Below are 19,371 nucleotides of genomic sequence, written 5' to 3'. Positions count from 1 at the left end.
ATAAAATAATTGACTGATTAATCTTGATAATAAAATCCAACAAAATCAATAATAACAGTAAGTGTAAATTGTCTAAAACACCTATTAAAAGATAGAGATTGTCAGATTGAATTTTTAAAAAATAAGACTCAACTATATGCTGTCTATAAGAAATTCACTTTAAAAATAATAACATAGATACCCTAAAATTAAAAGAATTGGAAAAAATAAGCCATGCAAACACCTGGGTTCAAATCTTGGCTCTGACACTTACTAGTTTTAGGCAACCACAGGCAAGTTGCTTAAGTGCACTGTGCCTCAGTTTCCTCGTCTGTGAAATACAAATATGTGCTGTGTACAAATGGTATTACTATCTAACTGTAGCAGTATTGGGTCATAAAATTATTTACAAATATTCCAATTCTCCTTTTAGATATGCACAGGTGAAACTATTTCCCTACCACCTTAAAGCATAGGAGTGTTCATGTGACTTGCTTTGTGAGTACACATAAGTGGAAGCTTTAAGAGTCAGTGTGATTTGCCCCATACACTTTTACCATTGAGCTATGGGGACTGTCTGTTAGTTTAGCATAACATGACATTTTCTGATTCACACATAAATTTGTAGGGTTGTTATGAGGATTATGTTAATGCATGTAAGATGTAAGATGTTTGAATACAGTCTGGAGAATAGGAAGTGTTACCTAAGAGATAGCCATTATTATCTACATGTTAGAGAGAAAACTGAGACATGCAGAGAATAAGTAAAGACAATCAGAATTTGAATTCAAACAGAGCATACCCTCTTAAACCTCTGCATGATAGTATGTCAGTAAAAGCTCGCTATTTAAAGTCTTAGTTGCTCAAAAGCAATTCCAACTTCTTTCTATCCAGGCCAGGGAAGCGAGTATAATCTAGGAGAGGAGAAGCCTGGCCCTGATGGTTCTCAGAGGCTTGGAGAAGACAGCTCACCTGCTCAGCAATGCTACTGATGATGACCAAGTGAGAGTAATTCTCCTGGCAGAACTTCCGGGCTTCATCCCATGACTTGGTGCTTGTGGAGAAGTAGTAACACTTGCCCTCAAATAGAAGCCAGCCTTCAGGGCAAGTGACCCTGGTATAGTCTGGGAACAAGACAGACTGCAGTGAGAATCGATCCCATGGATTTGTGCAATGTACTGTCGCTGCCATGCCCCCCATCTCAAGACAGGCTCCCCAAGTCTCACTCACCTAACAAGCCTCGAAGTTCCACCAGGGACTGGTTGGTGTCAGCTCTTATACGGTCAATGTCCTTCTTCAGGCCAGCTAGCCCTGCTATGCCAGTCACTGTCAGCAGGAAGGGCTGGAAGGTTAGAGACCCAAACCCCCATCTACCCGCTCACCCATCACTGACTGCAGACACAGCAGAGAGAAGCAAGAGCTAGAACTCAAAAACAACATGCTTAGTGTCCAGAAGGAGTCCTAGAGTGGCGTAGAGGAGGGATTAACCCCTGGGGCTTGGGGAAGAGTGGGGATGGTGGGCTTCCTGAAAGAGGTGTGTGTTGAAGGAAGACCGTGATTCAGTAACTGTGAGGGGCAGGGGCAAGCACAGCAGCGACCTTGGAAGCAAAGGCACAAAGGCAATATATTGGGGAAGGATGATGCAGTAGAGGTCAAGGGAACCTCACAGGAGTTTGAGCTCAAAGTAAGATGAGGGCCTATGTCCTGTTCAGGCCAAGGGTTTCTGGGCAGTGAGAAGTTGTTGATGGTTGTTGAGCGGAAGAGTGGCTTGATTTAAGGTATGGAGTGAGGGAGCATGGAATACAATTTTCAGACTTCACAATCAATGGTGAAGACCATGCCAGCCCAGAAGACTCTTCTACAACCAATGTGTGTATTTGCATTCCTCCCACACAAACTTGCCCTCTTTATCACTTCCTAGGGTCGCCAGTAGATGGCCCTTCAATTAGAGAAGACAGAAATATAAGAGCTAGAGAGAGAGATGATATATAGAGATGTATAACACATATATGCTATCCTTGACATTCTTTCTTCTCATCACTATTCCCAATATATCCCCCAGTCTGGTCAATTTTACTTCCTAAAGCTTTCTCCTTCACCAACTTCTGTCCATCTCCATAGCCACAATTCTCATCCAAGCCATTATCATCTCTCACCTGTCCAACTACACCATCATCCTCCCTTGTACTTAAATGATGTTACCATCTATCACAGAGACCCTTTGCACATGCCAGAGTCCCTCAGTGCCTCACCTGGTTAATTCTCTCTCTTCCTTCACTCAGCTGCAGCACCGTTTCCCTGGGGAAGCCCTCTACAATCTTCCCAAAGATAAGGTCAAGACCCCTTGTTAGACTTGTTTATAAAATCATCTTCCTCTTCCTTTGGGCTATTCATTGAAATTTGAAATTTTATATTCATATGGGGTGATAATTTGGTAAATGACTGTTAATGCCTGTGCTCTCCAACAAAAACAAAATGTGAACTACATAGGTAATTTTAAAGTTTCTAGTAGCCATATTTTTTAAAGTCAAAAGAAACAGGTAAAATTACTTTGAATGCTATTTTTATGTATTCCAACACATCCAAAATATTATCATTTCAATGTGTAATCAATACAATTATGAATATTACTGAGATGTTTTCCATTCTTTTTTGTAGCAAGGCTTTGAAATTGGTGTGTATTTTAGACTTACAGCACGTTTCAATTCAGAATAACTGCATTTCAGTCGCTCAACAGGCACTGTGACTAAATCATCATATTGAGCAGTGGAGATCTAGACACACACATACACGTGTATGCACACGCACTCACACACACACATACACACACGCTCCACAGGGACAGGAACTGTGTCTGATGTGTTCACCATCTTACCTACCAACACACCCACCCAGGTACTAGCACAGGGCCTGGCAAAGATGAGGTTGGGGACAGTCTTGGTGTTGGGTTTGAGGATCATGTTGATGTTCAAAGTGCATGACACAAAGGGATGGTCAAAAACACTCACCATTTGCTTGCCACGCCACCTGCTGGAAGGTTAATATCCTCAGTTCTTCTACCACTTTCTGGTCTATGAGAAGGAGTCCAGTTTGAGCCCAAGTCTTCTTGTTCTCCATCCCCAGTCTCTCTGCGTGCCCCATCCTCACCCTACTCACACTTGATCAGGGTCACAGCCAAACCAGTGCAGCTCAAGAGCAGTGACACCACCACCAGGGAAAACATTAGTCTCTCCTTCTGGTAGCACTCAGAACCCCAGGACTTCTGACTGAGCCAGGGCACTGGAGTTGCTGGGGGATGAGAATGGGGACAGAGAGGTCAATACTGGTGCTTCAGTATGAGGAAGGGACCCTTGAGCCTTTCCCCAAAAGCAGGGGGATAGAGGTCTGTGGTCATGACGGTATCACCAGATGGGGTCAGCAAGAGGGTGTTGGAGAAAGCAAACCCTAAAGAAGCCCAGGACATTTATGGAGCACTTAGTGTGTGCCGAGCATCCTGTTGCAGCCTTATTATCTTATTGGATCCTCACTCTTATGACATAGATATGTGTTATTCCTATTTTGCACATAAGGACCAAGCGGTCATGCATGACTTAATATCTGTGATGTTCTTAACATCTGTGATGCATTGACTTCTGCCTTCAAGCAGCTCCTGCCCATCTGAGGAAGCCTGTGAGCTCTGACTCTAGGGTAGAAAATGTTTCCCTTCCCTTATATGCAAGAGGGAGGTGGGGCCCAAAGAGTACCAGGCAGACACCCTGGGTCCCTGGGAGTCTGGTCTAGACTCAGGAAGGAGTAGCTTCTGAAAGTGTTTCTCTGCCCTAGGGTCTCGCTCCAGAGCTATAGGTCTGACTCAAATACACTGGCCACCATGAGCGGATAGGAGAACACCTGGAGGACTTACTTACTGGCTTGGGACGGCTGGCATGGAGGATGCTCCAAAGAAATGCCTGAGAGGGAGGGGGAGAAATGTTTATTCAGAAGTTGCTGAAAGACTCTCCCAAGATCATCAACCTCCCATCCCCTCTGAGCTGTTCTCTGGTCAGAATTGGAAAACTGGAGGAAGGACTTCCAGGTGTCCCTTCTCAGGCTTCTTAAAGAGTCTTCCCACAGCTCACCTTGTTGAGATGTACAGGTTACAGGGGTGAGGTCCAGGCCTGAAGGGGGTCGGAAAGATAATGGTCATGCAGAGCAGGCTTCAGTCAAGTGAACTGGAAGATCCCAGCCCTAGATTCTCACCTGTGATTTTTAGAGGCTTGCAAGGACGTCGGGGGTTTTCTGTCTTCTTTCCTGAGGAGGAAGGAAAGGTTTCTCAGGCTGAAAGCAAGGCAAAGCCTGCCCTGGGTCTCCTATACCCTGAGGCCCAGCTCACCTTGTTTTGGAGGCCTTGGAGGAGCCACTGAACCTGGAGAAGAGAAGCTCAGAGTTAGAGCTTGTCTGAAGATGTAAATGAGATTGAAGTCAGTGATCATTGAGATTGCAGTGGAGGGGGTTAAGGATGAGGTTGGGCATGAGAATGAAATTGGGGTTAAATATGGGGACAGGATTAAGATACAATGACCAATCATCCTGGATTACCCAAGACTTTTCCAATTTTAAAACTGAAATTCCCACATCCCAAGAAATCTTTCATCTCTGGGACAGTTGGTCTCCCTAAGTTAGAGACAAAGTCAAGTTTAGGGATGGGGATGGAGTCAAGGTTAGGGTTGGGATGAAGGTTTGGATTGAGATGAGGATGGGGTTGAAAATGGGTTGAGAATAGTGATGGATATGTAAATAGGGCTGTAATGCATGATGTGGTTGGGATGAAGAATGGGATTATAGCTGTGTCGGGGGATAGAGGAGTTGAGCTGGGTTGGACTTGAGTTTGGAAAAGGGGAAGAAGTTGAGGTTGGGTTGGAATTGCGTTGGAGCGTGATGATGGCATTGCATTTGGAAATGGAGCTGGGGATAGAGATATAGCTGCATTTAGAGATGGGGAGGGGGCCAAGTTTAGGGAAGTGGTGTCCCTAAAGATGCTGATGGGCTTGGCCTTGGAACTGGCTTTGAGGATCATGTTGGGACCATATTGGAGTTGGAGACAGGCAATCAAATGGCAGAACCCTGTTCACCTCCAACCTCATCCTGAGCCCTACAAAGCCCTGCAACCTCCCAGTTGGCCCCAGTCTGGACTCAGAAGTGGGAGCTATGGAGCCCCCTACCACATGGAATGGCCCCTGTCCAAGGACACCAGGGCAGTGCGGGCAGCCCTCAGGGCAAGCCAAATCAGGGAAACTTCTAAACCTCCACTTTTATACCTACTTCTCAGTCTAAAGACAAATCTGAGCCTTGGGTGTGAATGATAAGAGGTTGGTGTGGGGAGCCAATAATCCACTCTCAGTTTCACAAACACTGGCTTTCATGTCTTGGGGCCTTTGCACTGACCAGTGCTCTTCTGGGCTTCTCTTCCTAACAAACTTCTACTCATTCCTCATGTTCTTCTCCAATGTCTCCTCCTCTGACCCCCAATCCTCTCACCAATTTCCCTCAAGATTTCCCCAATCTCTTGGTTTATTCCATCTCAGTTCTGCTCACCTGAGGTCATGCCCAGAATGGACTTCCCAGAAGACTGAGAGACCTTCAAGGGCAGGGCAAAGGCATGGCTACTCCCACCATCATGGTGCCTGGCACAAGCTGGGTACACACAAAGCTGACGATGTGTCTACAAAGCCCAGCTAATGTCCCCTGAGGACCTAACTCTCCCTCCAACCCACAAGCCACACATCTCTTTATCCGGCCTCTGAGAAGTCCTCTTACCTGGCTTGGGAGGAAGGTCCTTGTAGGATGGTGCCATGTTCTCATAATCATCATCATCATCCCTCTCCTCTCTGGTCCCTTCCAGAGGAAAGGCAAGTGAGTGTCCATCCCATTTCCTCCCCTGTCCCTCAGGCCCCAGTTTCCAGCCCCAGGGTGGGAATACTGTAACCTGGGTCCTGATCACCCCTGGTCCCTAGCCCAAGCTTGGCCAGGGCCATACCTGGCAGGTCCTGCCACGCAGAGTCAGTAAACAGGGTGTGCATGGCTGCAGCAGACACAAGAGCCTGAGAAGATGCATACAGAGCTTGAAGCTTCTGCCCACTGTCCTTCCTGCTCAAGTTTCTGGGGCTCCTCTCAGTTCCCTTTTTCTTTAAAAGTCATACATGCAAATCCATCTTAAGGGGAACCCCCCCCCAGACCACACACACACACACACACACACACACACACACACACACACACACACACACACACACATCTTTATCCCCAGTTTTGATTTATGCATAGAAGTAACAGTAACAACAGCCCCTGCATTTGAGTTCCTATAGAGTGCCAAGCCCTGGGTGAAGAAGATGGATAAGATCCTTCCTGTGTGGAACTTTCCATCAAGACAGGAGAGACAATAAATCAGTAAGGAAATGTAGAAATAAATACTACAGATTTTTTAACTTCCAACAGTAACTAAGTATTATTTTTAAAAAATAAAACAGGGCAATAGGATAGGATAAGGGCTAATATAGAGAGATAATCTGGGAAGGCCTCCTGGAGGTGGTCACATTTGTATCAAGATGTTAAAGTGACAGGTTTTAAGTACTCCCACATTCCACAGTGAAGTGCTAAGACACTGGATCAGTTAGCTATGGCTATACAACAAATTACCCCAAAGCTTAGCGATCTAAAACAACAATAAGCACTTATTATCTCATAGCTTCTGTGGTTCAGGAATGTAAGAGCAGCTGAGCTGGGTGGGTCTGGTTCAAAGTCTCTTATATGTTTGCAGTCAGGATGTTGGCCAGGGCTGCAGTCATCTGAAGGCTGAACTGGGGCTGTACTCTTGGTGGAAGGCCACTGTTCTTTACTATGAGAGCCTCTCCAAAGGGCTGATTGAGTTTCCTCAACACAAAGTGGAGGCCAAGGTGGAAGCCACAGTGCCTTTTATGGTCTATCCTCTCAAGTCTCAAAGTATGATCTCTATTACACTATATTTGTCATATGGATCAGCTCTGAGTCATCGTGGATGGAGACTACACAAGTGAGCAAAAACCTAGATGTAGGGGTTATTGGGGCCATCCTGAAGGCTACCGCAGTCATATATACAGAACTTGCAAAGGAAGTTTTTTCACACTTAGCTTGACATTGCCTGGAGGGCATTTAAAAAGTGAAAGTTAAAGAGAGAGGGAGAGGTCTGCCCACCCCACGGGGAAGCCAAAAGATGAGGTTTTGACTCACACCCAAAACAGCATGAAGTGAAAGGATGGACATGGAAAAAAAGGCTGCAGTAAGAGTGGTTTGCATCTTTTGGTACAGCAAGGATGTGAGAGTTTCCTGTGAGCCAAGTGAAGGTGGAATAACCAAACTGAAGCCATTTGGAGAACCCTGCCCAGGAGGGCAGCCTGCCTGTGTTTCTCAAAAGAACCGCCAACAGCCTTAGAATCATCTATGGCTCCTCCCTTCTCTCTCATTCATGGCTATGGCAAATTGAATTTTCAAAAGATGGCTGTAAGCATATCTCATGTCCCACATGGTCTTATGCAATGTGGCCTTGCCACTCACTTAAGGTGTAGAGTTTAATTCTCCTCCCACCGAATCTGAGTTGATCTTAATGAGTCTCTTATACCCAATAACATGTGGAGGAAGTGACATCTGCCATGCAGCTTCCACCTGGCTCTGTCAGAACCCATGCTCCCAGCTGCCACGTCGTGAGAAATCTCAAGCCACATGGAGGTCACAAGGAGGTGCTCCACCCAATAGTCCCAGCTCAGCCCAAGTGCCAGACATATGAGTGAAGGCACCTCCAGATGATTCTAGCCCCCAGGACATCGGAGTCCCTTCCAGCCCTATGAGTCTTCCTATCTTATGGCCAATCTATTAATAATACTGGTTGGCTTTACCTTCACAATATATCCAGCATCTGAGCTCTTCTCACTCCCCAGTCTGAGTCACCATCTTTCACCTGGATTACAGTAATAACTTCTACCTTGGTCTACCTGCTTCCACCCTTGTCCTCCATATACTCAAACTTATAAAAGCAGAGTGTAGACGCAGAGAGATGGTTGCCAGGGGCCGGAGGAAGGGGGAAATGGGAGATGTTGGTCAAGGGGTACAAGTTATGCAAGATGAATAAGTTCTGGAGAACTCATTAAGCATTGTGACGAATTGACAGTATTGTACTGTGTATTTGAAGTTTGCTATAAGGGCAGATCTTGGGTGTTCCCACCACAAAAGAGAAAAAAAGGAAAATGATAACTGTATGGAGTGATAGTTATGTTGGTTGGCTTGGTTGTTGTGAATATTTCACAATATACATGTATATTGGGTCATCGGATTATACATCTTAAAAACACATTATTTTTGATTGTCCATTTTACCTCAATAAAACTGGAAGAAAAGCAAACAACAGCCTGTCTTGATTTAAACTTTTGATATTTTGTTCATCATAAATTTTTTTCATTTCTTTTAATTTTCTTAAATGTTGCATTAATATATCATTTATCTTGAAAAAAAAAAAGAAGTCTGAAATCAATGTGTCAGCAGGGCCGTGTCCCCTCTGAAGGATATGAGGAGAATCCTTCCTTCTACTTCTAGCTTCTGGGGGTTCCTGGCATTCCTTGGCTTGTAGCTGTATGACCCCAATCTCCGCCTCTGTCTTCATATGGCCTTCTCTCTGTGTGTCTCTGAGTCTCAGATCTCCCTTGAAGACACAGGAAGAGGCTATGAGCCAAGGAAGGCAGCTCTAGAAAAGGCAAGAAAACAGATTCTCCCACAAGATCCTCTGAGGGAAGGTGGCCCTGCTGACACCTTGGTTCAAACCACATGAAACAATTTGAACTTCCGGTCTCCAGAATTATAAAAGAATTAATTACTCTTGTTTTAAGCCACTAAATTTGTGGTAAGTTGGTATAGTAATCGTAGGAAATTATTACATGCCCAAAAAGACAAGGCTCTGCTTTCCCTTTTCAGGGGCTTTCCACTACCAGTGAAAGGAAATGCCACTCAAGTTGGCTTAAACAACAAGGAACTTCCATCTGGCTCATGTAAAAATTAGAATATAAGGCTGGTTTGCTATAACAGAGATTCAGAGCAAGAGTGGCTTCGACAAAACAGAATTTATTCCTCACCTCACAGGCTCAATGTTAGCAATTTTCAGTCTCCACAAGTGGTAAAACATCCCCAGGACAGAGGGAGGGGAGTGCCCCAAGCCCCAGACAAGGTGGGAGGGGGCAGCAGACCAGCCTCCTTTTACAGAAAAAGCTTGCCCAGGGGCCAGGATGCCCCCTGTTACACTGAATGATGGGGCTGGTCCCATTCTACAGATGAGGAAGTGGAAATTTGTCTGAGAAGGAAGAGGTTTCTGCCCAGCCAACACCTGCTGAACACACAGGGGGAGCATCAGGCTCCAGGTAGATACAGGGGTCAGGGAAAAGGGAGAGAGAAGAGACAGTAGTAAGGGTGGGGTACACCAGCCAAGAAGACCAATAGCATTTCTGCCTATCAAGGGTGCCTTTTGAGGTGGGTGGCCTGGGGCAAGGTAACTACAGTGATGGTTGGATGGTCTCACTGTGTGGGAGTGATGGCCACAAGGCCAAGGCCATCCCTCTGGGCCTGGCACACAGTAGGCACTCAGGAGCTAGCAATGGAATTCAGTCCCATCAACTGGGTATAAGGTAAGACCATGGGCCCAATCTGATCCCGGCTCTGCCCCATTCTTGCTGTGTGACCTCAGGGGAGTAGAACGACATCTCTGAGCAAAGATTTCTTGATATGTCCAATGAGGATAAGGGATTCAGTGGTCCATTTATCCATTCGACAGATATGTATTGACCACCTAATATATGTTAGGTTCTGGGCTAGGTACTAGGGATACAATGGTGAACCACAAAAAAAAAAAAAAAAAAAATCCCTTGTTATAAAAAGGAAGATCACAGAATGGAAATCATACAAAGTATGTTCTCAGACCAGAATCAAATTAAACTAGAAGTCACAGAATGATAACTGGAAATTCTGAAAATATTTGAAAATTAAGGCACACCCACGAGTCAAAGAAGAAGTCAAAAATGAAAAATATTTTTAATTGAATGAAAGCGAAAGCATACCACATCAGACTATGTGGGGTGTTAAATAAAGCAATGCTAAGACGGAAATGCTTATTTTTAAGAAGGTGATCAGGTGTACTTGAAAGTTGCTAAGAGAGTAAAATTTTTTGTTATTCTTTCAAGTAATACCCTTAGAAATCATTTTTACATGTGTTGCTAGACACTTCTCTACATGCATTTCAAAACTGTCTACACATCACTCACTAAAATAACACTATTCAGAACAAGGAACACTCATAAAAACATGGATTTTCACATGTGTCCTTAAACACACCTCTACATGCATTCCAGAATGGATATCCAATCCATACCCAGAAATAATAAATACTGTTTTCAGAGAGTAGATCTTAAAAGTTCCCATCACAAGAAAAAAAAAATCATAACTATGTATGGTGACAGATGCTACCTAGACCTATTGTGGTGATCATTTCACAAGATATACAAATATTAAATCATTATGCTGTACACCTGAAGCTAATATAATGTTATATGCCAGTTATATCTCAATTAAAAAGAAAAAGAAGAAGGCGATCAGGAAAAACCTGACTGTTGAAGCCTTGGCTAACTGGAGGAAGAGCATTCCAGGTTGTGCAAAGGCCCTGAGGACAGCAAGTTCCTGGTGTGTTCAAGAAACAGGAAGTCTTAGATACAATGTTCCCTTCTCTGTGAGACTTTCTAAAGTCCCAGACCAGTCCTTCTCATATACTCCATTCATCATGCTTCTCCTTAAAAGTTATCACCATCTTATCACCACGTGACTTTCCATATATGTCACTTTTTATCTTGCCCACTGCCTGTCTTCTCCACCATTAGAAGCTCAGCTCCACTGCCTGGCACAAAGTAGGTGTCCAGTGGATGTTTGCGTAATGAATGAGTGACCATCTTGCCCACTGAGCCCTGACTAAAACCACCCCCGAGGCTTGGGCTCTCCATCACCAGCCAGCTAGACACCTTCAATGCAGAAAGCAGCTCCTGGACCAGCTTAGAGGCAAAAGTCTTGTCTGCCCCACAGGCAGGCGGGAGGTCATCCCCCCAGGGGTTATCTGGTTACCCTTGTTTTTCCTCCTCCCCCGGAACTGAGTTACCCAGATCTCCCATCCAGCAGACCATGGCAAAACACAGACACCACCCCCAGTCTCACTTGGGGCCTCTGAGGCTGTTCTGCTCACAGAATGCTAATGAAGGCCCTGCCTGGGGCAGGCCAGGATGAGGATGGAAAAAAAAGGTGGGGAAGGGAAAGAGGAAGGAAGAAGCTGTGGGCAGTAAACCAAGGAATCTGGGGGGCACTGGTGGAGTACAAAATAAGATCTCCTTGTCAAATGGTTTGTAGAAAAAAAAAAAAAAACGGGAAAGTTGTGAGGCACAGGCAACTGAGGCCCAACCCCCTTCCTCCTCACCCCCACACAGGCTGACTAATAACACCCTCACCCTAACATCATCTCCTCCAGGTCTCCAACTCAGTATGGGCAGGCTAGCCTAAAGCATCTGAGTCCAAAGACCTCAGGACAGAATAGGCCACATCCCACCCCCCACCCCAAGTCATTCTGGCTTAGACCCCTTCAGCCTCTAGTGACGTGCGGACCCAGGAGGGAGCCCCCTCTGGAGTTGGCCTTCTAGTTAGAGAGTTCTACCTGGATGAGAGTAATATTAGCAAGCATATATTGGGTGCCTACTAGGTGCTAGGCAGTGAGCTCTTTTAATGCAACTAACCATCTGATAAAGGTGAACTGGAACTTAAAGCAAGTATAATCAGTCGGGAAGGTCTATGGGAGAAGCTAGGGCTTATGGAAGTTCTTGCGCTATGTATAATCGCGAGAACTCTATATGAGAGAATCCTGCAAGAAGAACTCTATAGTAAAGCTCTATGGTCCTAACGTCCCCTTCCATTAACTTGCATCCTGGCACAAAGACCAGAGTGTGCATGCGGCTTGCCTTGTCTGTGTGCTCTGGGTTGCAATCCTTTCTTTTTCCCAAATAAATCCTTTTGGTGACAAAATACTTAGTCGATATTATTTTTCAGTCAACACATCTAACTGACTCCTCCAAACTACCCTTTTCATTTATTCACAGGTTGATTTGACAAGTATTTATTAAGCACCTACTGTGTGCTGGCTCCATTCTAGATATAGGAGTACAACAATGAACAAGACAGACAAAATCCCCTGTTCCACCAACTTACATTCCAGAGGAGAGAAGACGGTAAACAAGATAAATGAGTCAAATGGATCTCAGGTTAGATGGCAACTAGGTGTCACTAATCTCGTTTTATAGATGGATAAACTGAATCTCCCTGAAAAGGGAAGTCATTTCCCAAGGTCATACAGGGGAGTGAGCTGGGACCTTATTTTGCCTCTCTGGGTCTCCTCCCAGCTGAAGCACAGAGAAAGGGAGGAGGAGGGGAGACATCCAGAATAGGGCAGGGCTGCCTGGTACAGCTGTGCAGGTTCTTTCCTGCATAACAAAGACCACAATGTAAATGCTGCCCCCTGGAATCATAAAGGGCACAAGAATCACAAAGACGTGCCATGACCTGGGGACAGGTCACAGGTAGCCCTGGAAAGGAAGTCTGGATCACCATTGGTCTAGTCTTTATAGCTTGCTTTTTCCACTTAATATATTGTAGCCACTTCCCCATTTTGGCACATGAAAATCTAGCTCAGCGATTCTCCCAAGACTGATCCCTATACCAGCAACATTGCCATCACCTGAGAACTTGTTAGAAATGCAGAGTCTGGGACCCGACAACCCAGACCTCCTGAGTCAGACACTTCTAGGCTGTGTCCAGCTTTTACTCCACATGAAAAGGGGAGCCATGGGAGGGTTTTAGCAGAGGAATAACATGATCTGATTTCCCTTTTGATAGGCGCACTTTGAGAGAGAGCGGTCAGGGAAGACGAGAACAAGGAGAGAGCTCTGCAAGTCATTCTGCGTTGCCTTGGATGAGGCTGGTGGCCATGGAAGCAGTGGGAAGGGTCGTGTCCTTGATAGATTTCAATGGTGAAGCCAAAGGCATTTGCCAGTGATTTGGCTGTCTGAAGTGAGAGAAGGACAAGAATAAAGTATTATCCCCAGGTTTGGGGCCTGAGCACCTGGGAAAATGGTGTTATGTTCCCCGCAAAAAAAATCATGTTGAAATTTTACCCCCCCACACCATGTGATGATATTAGTGGGTAGGTCTTTGGGAGGTGACTAGGTCATGAGAGTGAAGCCCTCACGAATGGGATGAGTGCCCTTATAAAAGGGACACCGAGGAGCTTTCTCATCTCTTCTCCACGTGGGGACACGGCAAAGAGTCCGCCATCTGAAATGTGGAAGAGGGATCGCACCAAAACCCAACTGTGCTGGCACCCTGATCTTGAATTTCTAGCCTCCAGAACTGTGAGAAATAAGTTTCTGTTGTTTATAAGCCACCCGGTCTACAGTATTTTGTTGTAGCAGCTCAAATGGACTGAGACAGCGTGTGAAGCGTGAGAGCCCACCTGGAGGTGCCCGGTCAATGGTTGGACACAGACATACACCTGCAGTTCAGGAGACAGGACACATCTGGAGACAAATTTTGGGGTTGTCCACCTAAAGGTGGTATATTCGTTTCCTAGGGCTGCCAAAACAAATAACTACAAATTGAATGGCTTAACACAACAGGAATTTATTATCTCACAGTTCTGGAGGCCAGAAATCTGCAACCAAAGTGTCAGCAGAAGCATGCTCCCTCCAAAGGCTCCAGGGGAGATTCTGTTCCCCACCTCCTCCAGCCTCTGGTGACCCTAGGCTTTCCTTGGCCTGTGGTTACATCACTCCAATTTCTGCCTTCATCTCACATGGTGTCCTCCCTGTGTGCATGTCTGTGTCCAACTTTCTCTCTTCTTATAAGGACACCGGTCATTGGATTAAGACCTACCTGATCTAGTATGATTTCATCTTAACTTGATTATATCAGCAAGGACTTTATTTTCAAATAAAGTCACATTCAGGAGTTCCAGGAGTTCGGAGTTCGACATACATTTCAGGCAGGACACAATTCAATCCACAACACCTTGTCTAATGAAATTTATTGCTGCATAATCAGGTACCCTTTCTCAACAGTGCCAAGCTCCCATTGAATGGCTTCTCTTTGTGTTCCAATGCAAAATTTCAGAAACGGTAACAAATTAGCACATTTATTACAGTTGCATATTTAATGCAGTATTAAACAATGTGTTATACTCTTAAATCTGTATATAAGTTACCCCTAATGCAACACATATGAAATGTAATATCAATTCTTTACAGTGGCAACTAGAGGGATACTAGAATTGCAACTTGTTTTTTGCGAAAAAAAATTCGCTAAGATTTATAGTTTTATTTATAAGTAACTTTATTTGCTTATTTAAATTAAATTTAATTAATTAAAATATTTATTTTGAATAACTTTATTTAAACTTTTGATATTCACTAAATACATCACTGGTACGGAGCACGGTTTGTTTTTTTTTTAAGACAAATTAGAAGGTTATCAAAGAAAAACAATTTTTTAAAAATATGATACGAAAAATTTTTTCCCTCCGGAGATCAGGGGTGCCCAGAGATTTCCAGAGCCAAGAAGATCCCCACAACTGATGTTCACCTGATCCCACACGGGGGCGCGCCGCGCCTTGATGTCTCCGCCCCGCCACCAGGTGGTGCCAGAAATTCCGAAGGCCTCTGAGGTCGTTCATCTCTACGATCCTCGCGGCAGCTGCGCAGCCCGGAAGCTGTGGCTGGCGAAGGGGTGTGCTTCCGAGGAGGAGCTAGGTGACCTCGGCTGCCGCAGGAAGCTACGGCGACAGCAGCCATGGGGGCGCACTTGGCCCGACGCTACCTAAGCGATTCCTCAGGGGAGCCAGACCCTCTGCGGATGCCCACCTTCCCGCCCGACTACGGCTTCCAAGGGCGCAAGGAGCGCGGTGAGGCCAATGCGCAGGCGCGGCCGGCGGGAGTGGCACGCGGGCGCCGTAACCCCGGGGTACCCAGGGTTGGGCTCAGCTCTGACCTCGACCGAGAGGACGCCAGACGACTCATGTGACCCTGCCTGAGTGTGGAAACATAGCGGGGCAGAGGACATGGTTGGAGTAAAAAACTCGGGGCCGTGAGTGGCGATATAGAGCTAACGAGGCGCTCGGAGCTGGCCTTTGTCCTCGAGTCAGTGGGGAGCTGTGGGAGGGTTCATGACGGAAGGGAGGTGTTCATTGCCCCTCTGTCACTGCTATGTTTAGGTATGCAGAGGAAGACACAAGGGGTTCGCGCCGTACATACTGTCCTGCACGTTGCTTTTTTTATGTAGTCATATCACAAGCATATCGAGCGCCGGTCCTGGGCCAGGTCCCAGGCTGGGAACCACGATGCAGCAGGCACTGACTAAAGGGAATTCTCAGCGCTGGGGGGAGACAGCGACACCAGGCAGATCTTGAGGACGGCACCTGGGAGTATCAAGGCAGGCTTCCAGGAGGCGATGGCTGGAAGCGAAACTTGAGGTGAATAAGAGTTGACCACACGGAAACCAAGGAGAGGGGAGGACCAGTGTTTGTAAGCAGTAGAGGAATACGATCAGATTTGTTTTGTCAGAAAGTTCGTGCTGGCTGCTGGGTGGGCGATGACTTGGAGTGTGCAGAGGTCTGGATTTGAGACTACATTGGGAGGTGGCCTCCTCCAGTGGCCCAACTCCTGGTAGTTCAGCCCCGACTGAACCTGCAGTCCATCCATCCACCCACCTCCTTGCATGTTAATCCTTCCCATTGCCTCTCACACCCTGCTTTGCCCATAATCTGTTTTGTATATACAACCCCCCTGCTCTTCTCTCTCGCTTGGCTTAACCCTAGTTAAGCTCAGCTCTCCTTGGCTCCTGTCCCTGTATAGCTAAATGTCATGAGAGAAAAACACTCAACCTTTGTGATTCCCCAGTTGACCCTTCCTGCTGCTAGCTTTCCTGTTACATACATTCCCCGGTCCTTCCCTCTCTCACTCCCTCCCCCAGACCTTCTCTCTCAGGCTCCAGCACCTCCTTCCCACCCCCTTTAACCTAGTCACTTTGTATCCTCTCATTAAGAAAATAGAAGCTGTCAAAAGAGCTCTCATGGCTCCCTGCATCCCTGGGACTCCGCCTTCTCTCCTGTTACTTCGGATGATCCAACCCTGCTCCAGACAAACCCCCTTGTACCCTCCATCCCATCCTCTCACGTACCCAAGGGCTGCCCCAACCATTCTCCCTCTCTTGCAACATTGATTTTCCCATTAACATGGGAATAAAATACGCTGTTGCTTTCACTGTTTTAAAATCCCCTCGTGGCCCACCTCCCCTTCCAGCCATCCCAGTTCACTGCAAAAGCTCTTGTCAAGTTTCTCACTCACACACTGTCGCTGAGCTCCCTTGTCCATTCTCAGTTCTAACCCCACTGCTGCAGCAACAGGCACAGCTAATCCCTGCCACTTCCTGGAAGCCCCTCCTCACCTGGCTCCCAGGACCCTGCAGTCCGGCCCACCTCACTGTGGGCTTCTTCACTGATTCTTCCCCATCTCCTAAATGTTGGGGAGTCCCAGGGCGCAGGCTGTCTCCACTGTCCATTCCCCACTCCCTGGGGGTCTCTGTTAGTCTCCTGGTTTCAAATGCCTTCTGTGTGCCAATGCTCCCAAGTTTTTATCTCCAGCTGGGCCTTGACCCTGAACCCCAGATTCATGGACCCCACTGCCTGCTTGGCATCTCTGCACACTTAACGGGCATCTTGCACTCAGCAGGTCCAAAGCAGCTCCTGGATTTGAGGGTGATCTGGCTGTAACATGTCACCCCATTGATCACCAGGGTTAATTCGGCTGATCTGGCTGGCTAGGCAGGTGCCTCCTTCCTCCCTGACCCCTCCCTGTGCGTCCCCCCGGAAGCTGTGCACTCAGTCGAAGAGGATGACCTTCCTCAATGGAGGAGAGGACTGTTCTTTGGTCAAGGGTAGAGAAGTAGCTGCACTTTCCTGCTAGAACCTCCAAACAAGCCCTCAAAACAGAACTCCTGACCTCCCCACCAAGCCCGTGCCTCCCTCCTGCTCTGACCACGTGCTCAAGCCAAAGTCCCCGGCGCATCCCAAAGCCTCTTCTCTCACCTCAAGGCCTTTGCACTTGTTCTGCTACTGGGAACGCTCTTTCCACGGGTGTCTGTGGGACTCACTCCCTCACCTTCAGATGCCACCTTCTAAGGGACCCCTCATTCTAAAGTTGTGACCCACCACCCAACACAGCCTCTCTCTCCTTTGCTTTATTTTTCCGATACTTTGCATTATGAACATTCTGTGACACTATCTCTGTTTGTTCTGTGTCTTCCCTCCAAAGGTAAGATCCTTGTCTACTATGTTCCCTCACGTATCCCCAACACCTAGCACATAGTAGGTGCTCCATAAATTCTGACTGTTGACTGGTTATTGCCAGAGCACCAGGTGCTCATGGGGCCACATTGCCATGGAAACCAGCCGGGGCCTGGGGCTCATCAGCCTATTGGGTGAGAATTGAAGCTATGGGTTAAATTGAGCAAAGGCTCTCAGCAAGAACCTCAGGAAGCCAGCGCCATAGAGATGGGTAGAAATGCAGGGAAGGTGCGGCGGGGGTCAGGGGAGCCAGGGGAAAATGTTGGAAGCTCGCTTTCCTGGGGTCTCGCACTGGTGAGAGCCGTGTGTGAGCAGTGCTCGATGGAGTGTGGAAGCTGGAGGGGGTGGGATCTAGGGGCTGCAGAGGCAGGAGATAAAGACCTGAGCCTGAGGGAGACAGAAACAGGGCTAGGAAGCAGAGGGGAGAGAAGCCAGCGGGCGAAGATGACAGGTGAGCTGGGAGATCACCAGCACAGGGTGTGCGCCCACAATTTCTAAGGGCCCCATTCGGCCTTCAGAAGGTTGATTTGGTCCAGGGTCGGATCTGCCAGTTCCGTGGGGCCCAGGCCCAAGGGCTAGTTCAGCTCTCCTTGAGGCGGGCACTAAACACTTTACATGTATAGTTCCTTAAGGCTCACAGTTGACTCTGGAGCTGGGGACTGTTAGTCATTAGGGGGAGGAAGCTGAAGCTCCAAGAGACCACTCCCTGACAAGAAGGCAGAGCTGAGATCCAGGTCACCCTGGTAGCCCGGCTGCCCACCGGGTTGTGCCCCACAGAGGGGAGCACTGGAAAAAAGTTGTCTCTGCAGGGTGGGGCTGTCTGGAGAGTGACCCCAGGGGTGGAGATGGGGAGACGAAGATCCAGCGTGGATGCTGAGGTGACCCTTACTACCTGGGCTTCAGTGTCCAGGCTCCCTTTGTGTGAATTAGGAAAGGACACTCTGTCAGAAGATGGCCATCATCCCCTGCCATCTGCTGCCATGTCATCGACGGGGGACACTCCTGAGCTGTGGCTCCTGATTGCAGCGTGGGCCTGCTGGGTCTCCCTGGAGTCAAGAAATGACAGGGGGCCTCCAGCAGTTACACTTGGAAAAGCCCGCCTGAGCTGAGCCCTGCCTGCTCCCCTCCCCACAGAGATGGTGGCCACGCAGCAGGAGATGAACGACGCACAGCTGGTGCTCCAGCAGCGGGATTACTGTGCCCATTACCTCATCCGACTGCTCAAGTGCAAGCGTGACAGCTTCCCCAACTTCCTGGCCTGCAAGCATGAGCAGCACGACTGGGATTACTGCGAGCACCTTGAGTGAGCTGCACCCTCACCTGTACCCTCCCCCCCATTCCCACCTGACCCCCAGCCAGCAGCTCCTGAGGCAAAGGACGGTGAACTAACTCAAGTTTCTAGCCAGGCCCCACCTTAATCGAAAGAGAGCTCTCAAGGGGCCTATTGAGAGGGGGCAGGGGGAAGAGTCTGGGTAGGGCACGCAGCTTTGAGGCCACCTGGAGGAGTAGCCAAGCCATGGTTTCAGGTGGGAGGCCTGGGGGTGCACTGGTATCCACCAGGGAGGCTGGGGGCAGACCCCACACTTAAACCACAGGCACACCGGTCTCCCCGACTCAAGGCCTCCCTAGAGTGCTCTGGGATCTGGGATAGACATTCCAGCCCCCTTGGCTTCTCAGGGCTATGGGAGGGAGGGCCACACCTGAGCAGACAGCAACATGCTCTGCCCACAGCTACGTGATGCGCATGAAGGAGTATGAGCGGGAGCGGCGGCTGCTCCAGCGGAAGAAGCGGAGAGAGCAGAGGGAGGCAGACCTGGCCAGAGGCCAGGGGCCCGGTGAGGTGGCCCCTGAGGTGGCCCTGTAGTGGGCTCGCCCACCACCCTGTGGACCAGTAGAGAAATAAAAGCCTCCAGACCCTCAGCCTG

General features: G+C 47.8%; 2 protein-coding genes and 1 long non-coding RNA gene across 3 annotated transcripts in view; 2 read left to right on the top strand and 1 right to left on the bottom strand.

Annotated features, from left to right (window-relative positions):
* Window positions 1-6,044, bottom strand: part of CLEC17A (C-type lectin domain containing 17A) — a 12,036-nt gene extending 5,992 nt beyond the window's left edge. Inside the window, 11 exon segments of the mRNA XM_023525615.1 lie at window positions 952-1,103; window positions 1,210-1,305; window positions 2,988-3,050; window positions 3,136-3,274; window positions 3,276-3,335; window positions 3,880-3,926; window positions 4,095-4,133; window positions 4,216-4,266; window positions 4,349-4,381; window positions 5,773-5,850; window positions 5,993-6,044. Coding sequence (XP_023381383.1) covers window positions 952-1,103; window positions 1,210-1,305; window positions 2,988-3,050; window positions 3,136-3,274; window positions 3,276-3,335; window positions 3,880-3,926; window positions 4,095-4,133; window positions 4,216-4,266; window positions 4,349-4,381; window positions 5,773-5,850; window positions 5,993-6,035 — 801 coding nt within the window. The 5' untranslated portion in view covers window positions 6,036-6,044.
* Window positions 6,045-14,802: 8,758 nt separating this feature from the next.
* On the top strand, window positions 14,803-19,366 carry NDUFB7 (NADH:ubiquinone oxidoreductase subunit B7). Its single transcript, XM_011384505.2, has 3 exons — window positions 14,803-15,007; window positions 18,581-18,749; window positions 19,178-19,366. The coding sequence occupies exons 1-3, from the start codon at window positions 14,896-14,898 to the stop codon at window positions 19,308-19,310; spliced, it is 414 nt and encodes a 137-aa protein (XP_011382807.1). The 5' UTR covers window positions 14,803-14,895; the 3' UTR covers window positions 19,311-19,366.
* On the top strand, window positions 15,018-17,483 carry LOC111733596. The gene is made up of 2 exons (XR_002778044.1): window positions 15,018-15,242; window positions 15,385-17,483. It is a non-coding gene; the product is annotated as an uncharacterized LOC111733596 (long non-coding RNA).
* Window positions 19,367-19,371: the final 5 nt, after the last annotated feature.

This window comes from Pteropus vampyrus, unplaced genomic scaffold (genome assembly GCF_000151845.1).
Source record: "Pteropus vampyrus isolate Shadow unplaced genomic scaffold, Pvam_2.0 Scaffold583, whole genome shotgun sequence".
NCBI lineage: Eukaryota > Metazoa > Chordata > Mammalia > Chiroptera > Pteropodidae > Pteropus > Pteropus vampyrus.
Note: the sequence above shows the minus strand (reverse complement) of the source record. Positions and strands in the feature narration are given on the sequence as shown.

What these genes read in the sequence shown, in the direction of transcription:
- NDUFB7 (XM_011384505.2), top strand. Translation starts at nt 14,896, where the DNA reads ATGGGGGCGCACTTGGCCCGACGCTACCTAAGCGATTCCTCAGGGGAG. An exon ending in CCAAGGGCGCAAGGAGCGCG is followed by an intron (nt 15,008 to 18,580) that starts GTGAGGCCAATG and finishes CCCTCCCCACAG; the next exon opens with AGATGGTGGCCACGCAGCAG. An exon ending in GATTACTGCGAGCACCTTGA is followed by an intron (nt 18,750 to 19,177) that starts GTGAGCTGCACC and finishes CTCTGCCCACAG; the next exon opens with CTACGTGATGCGCATGAAGG.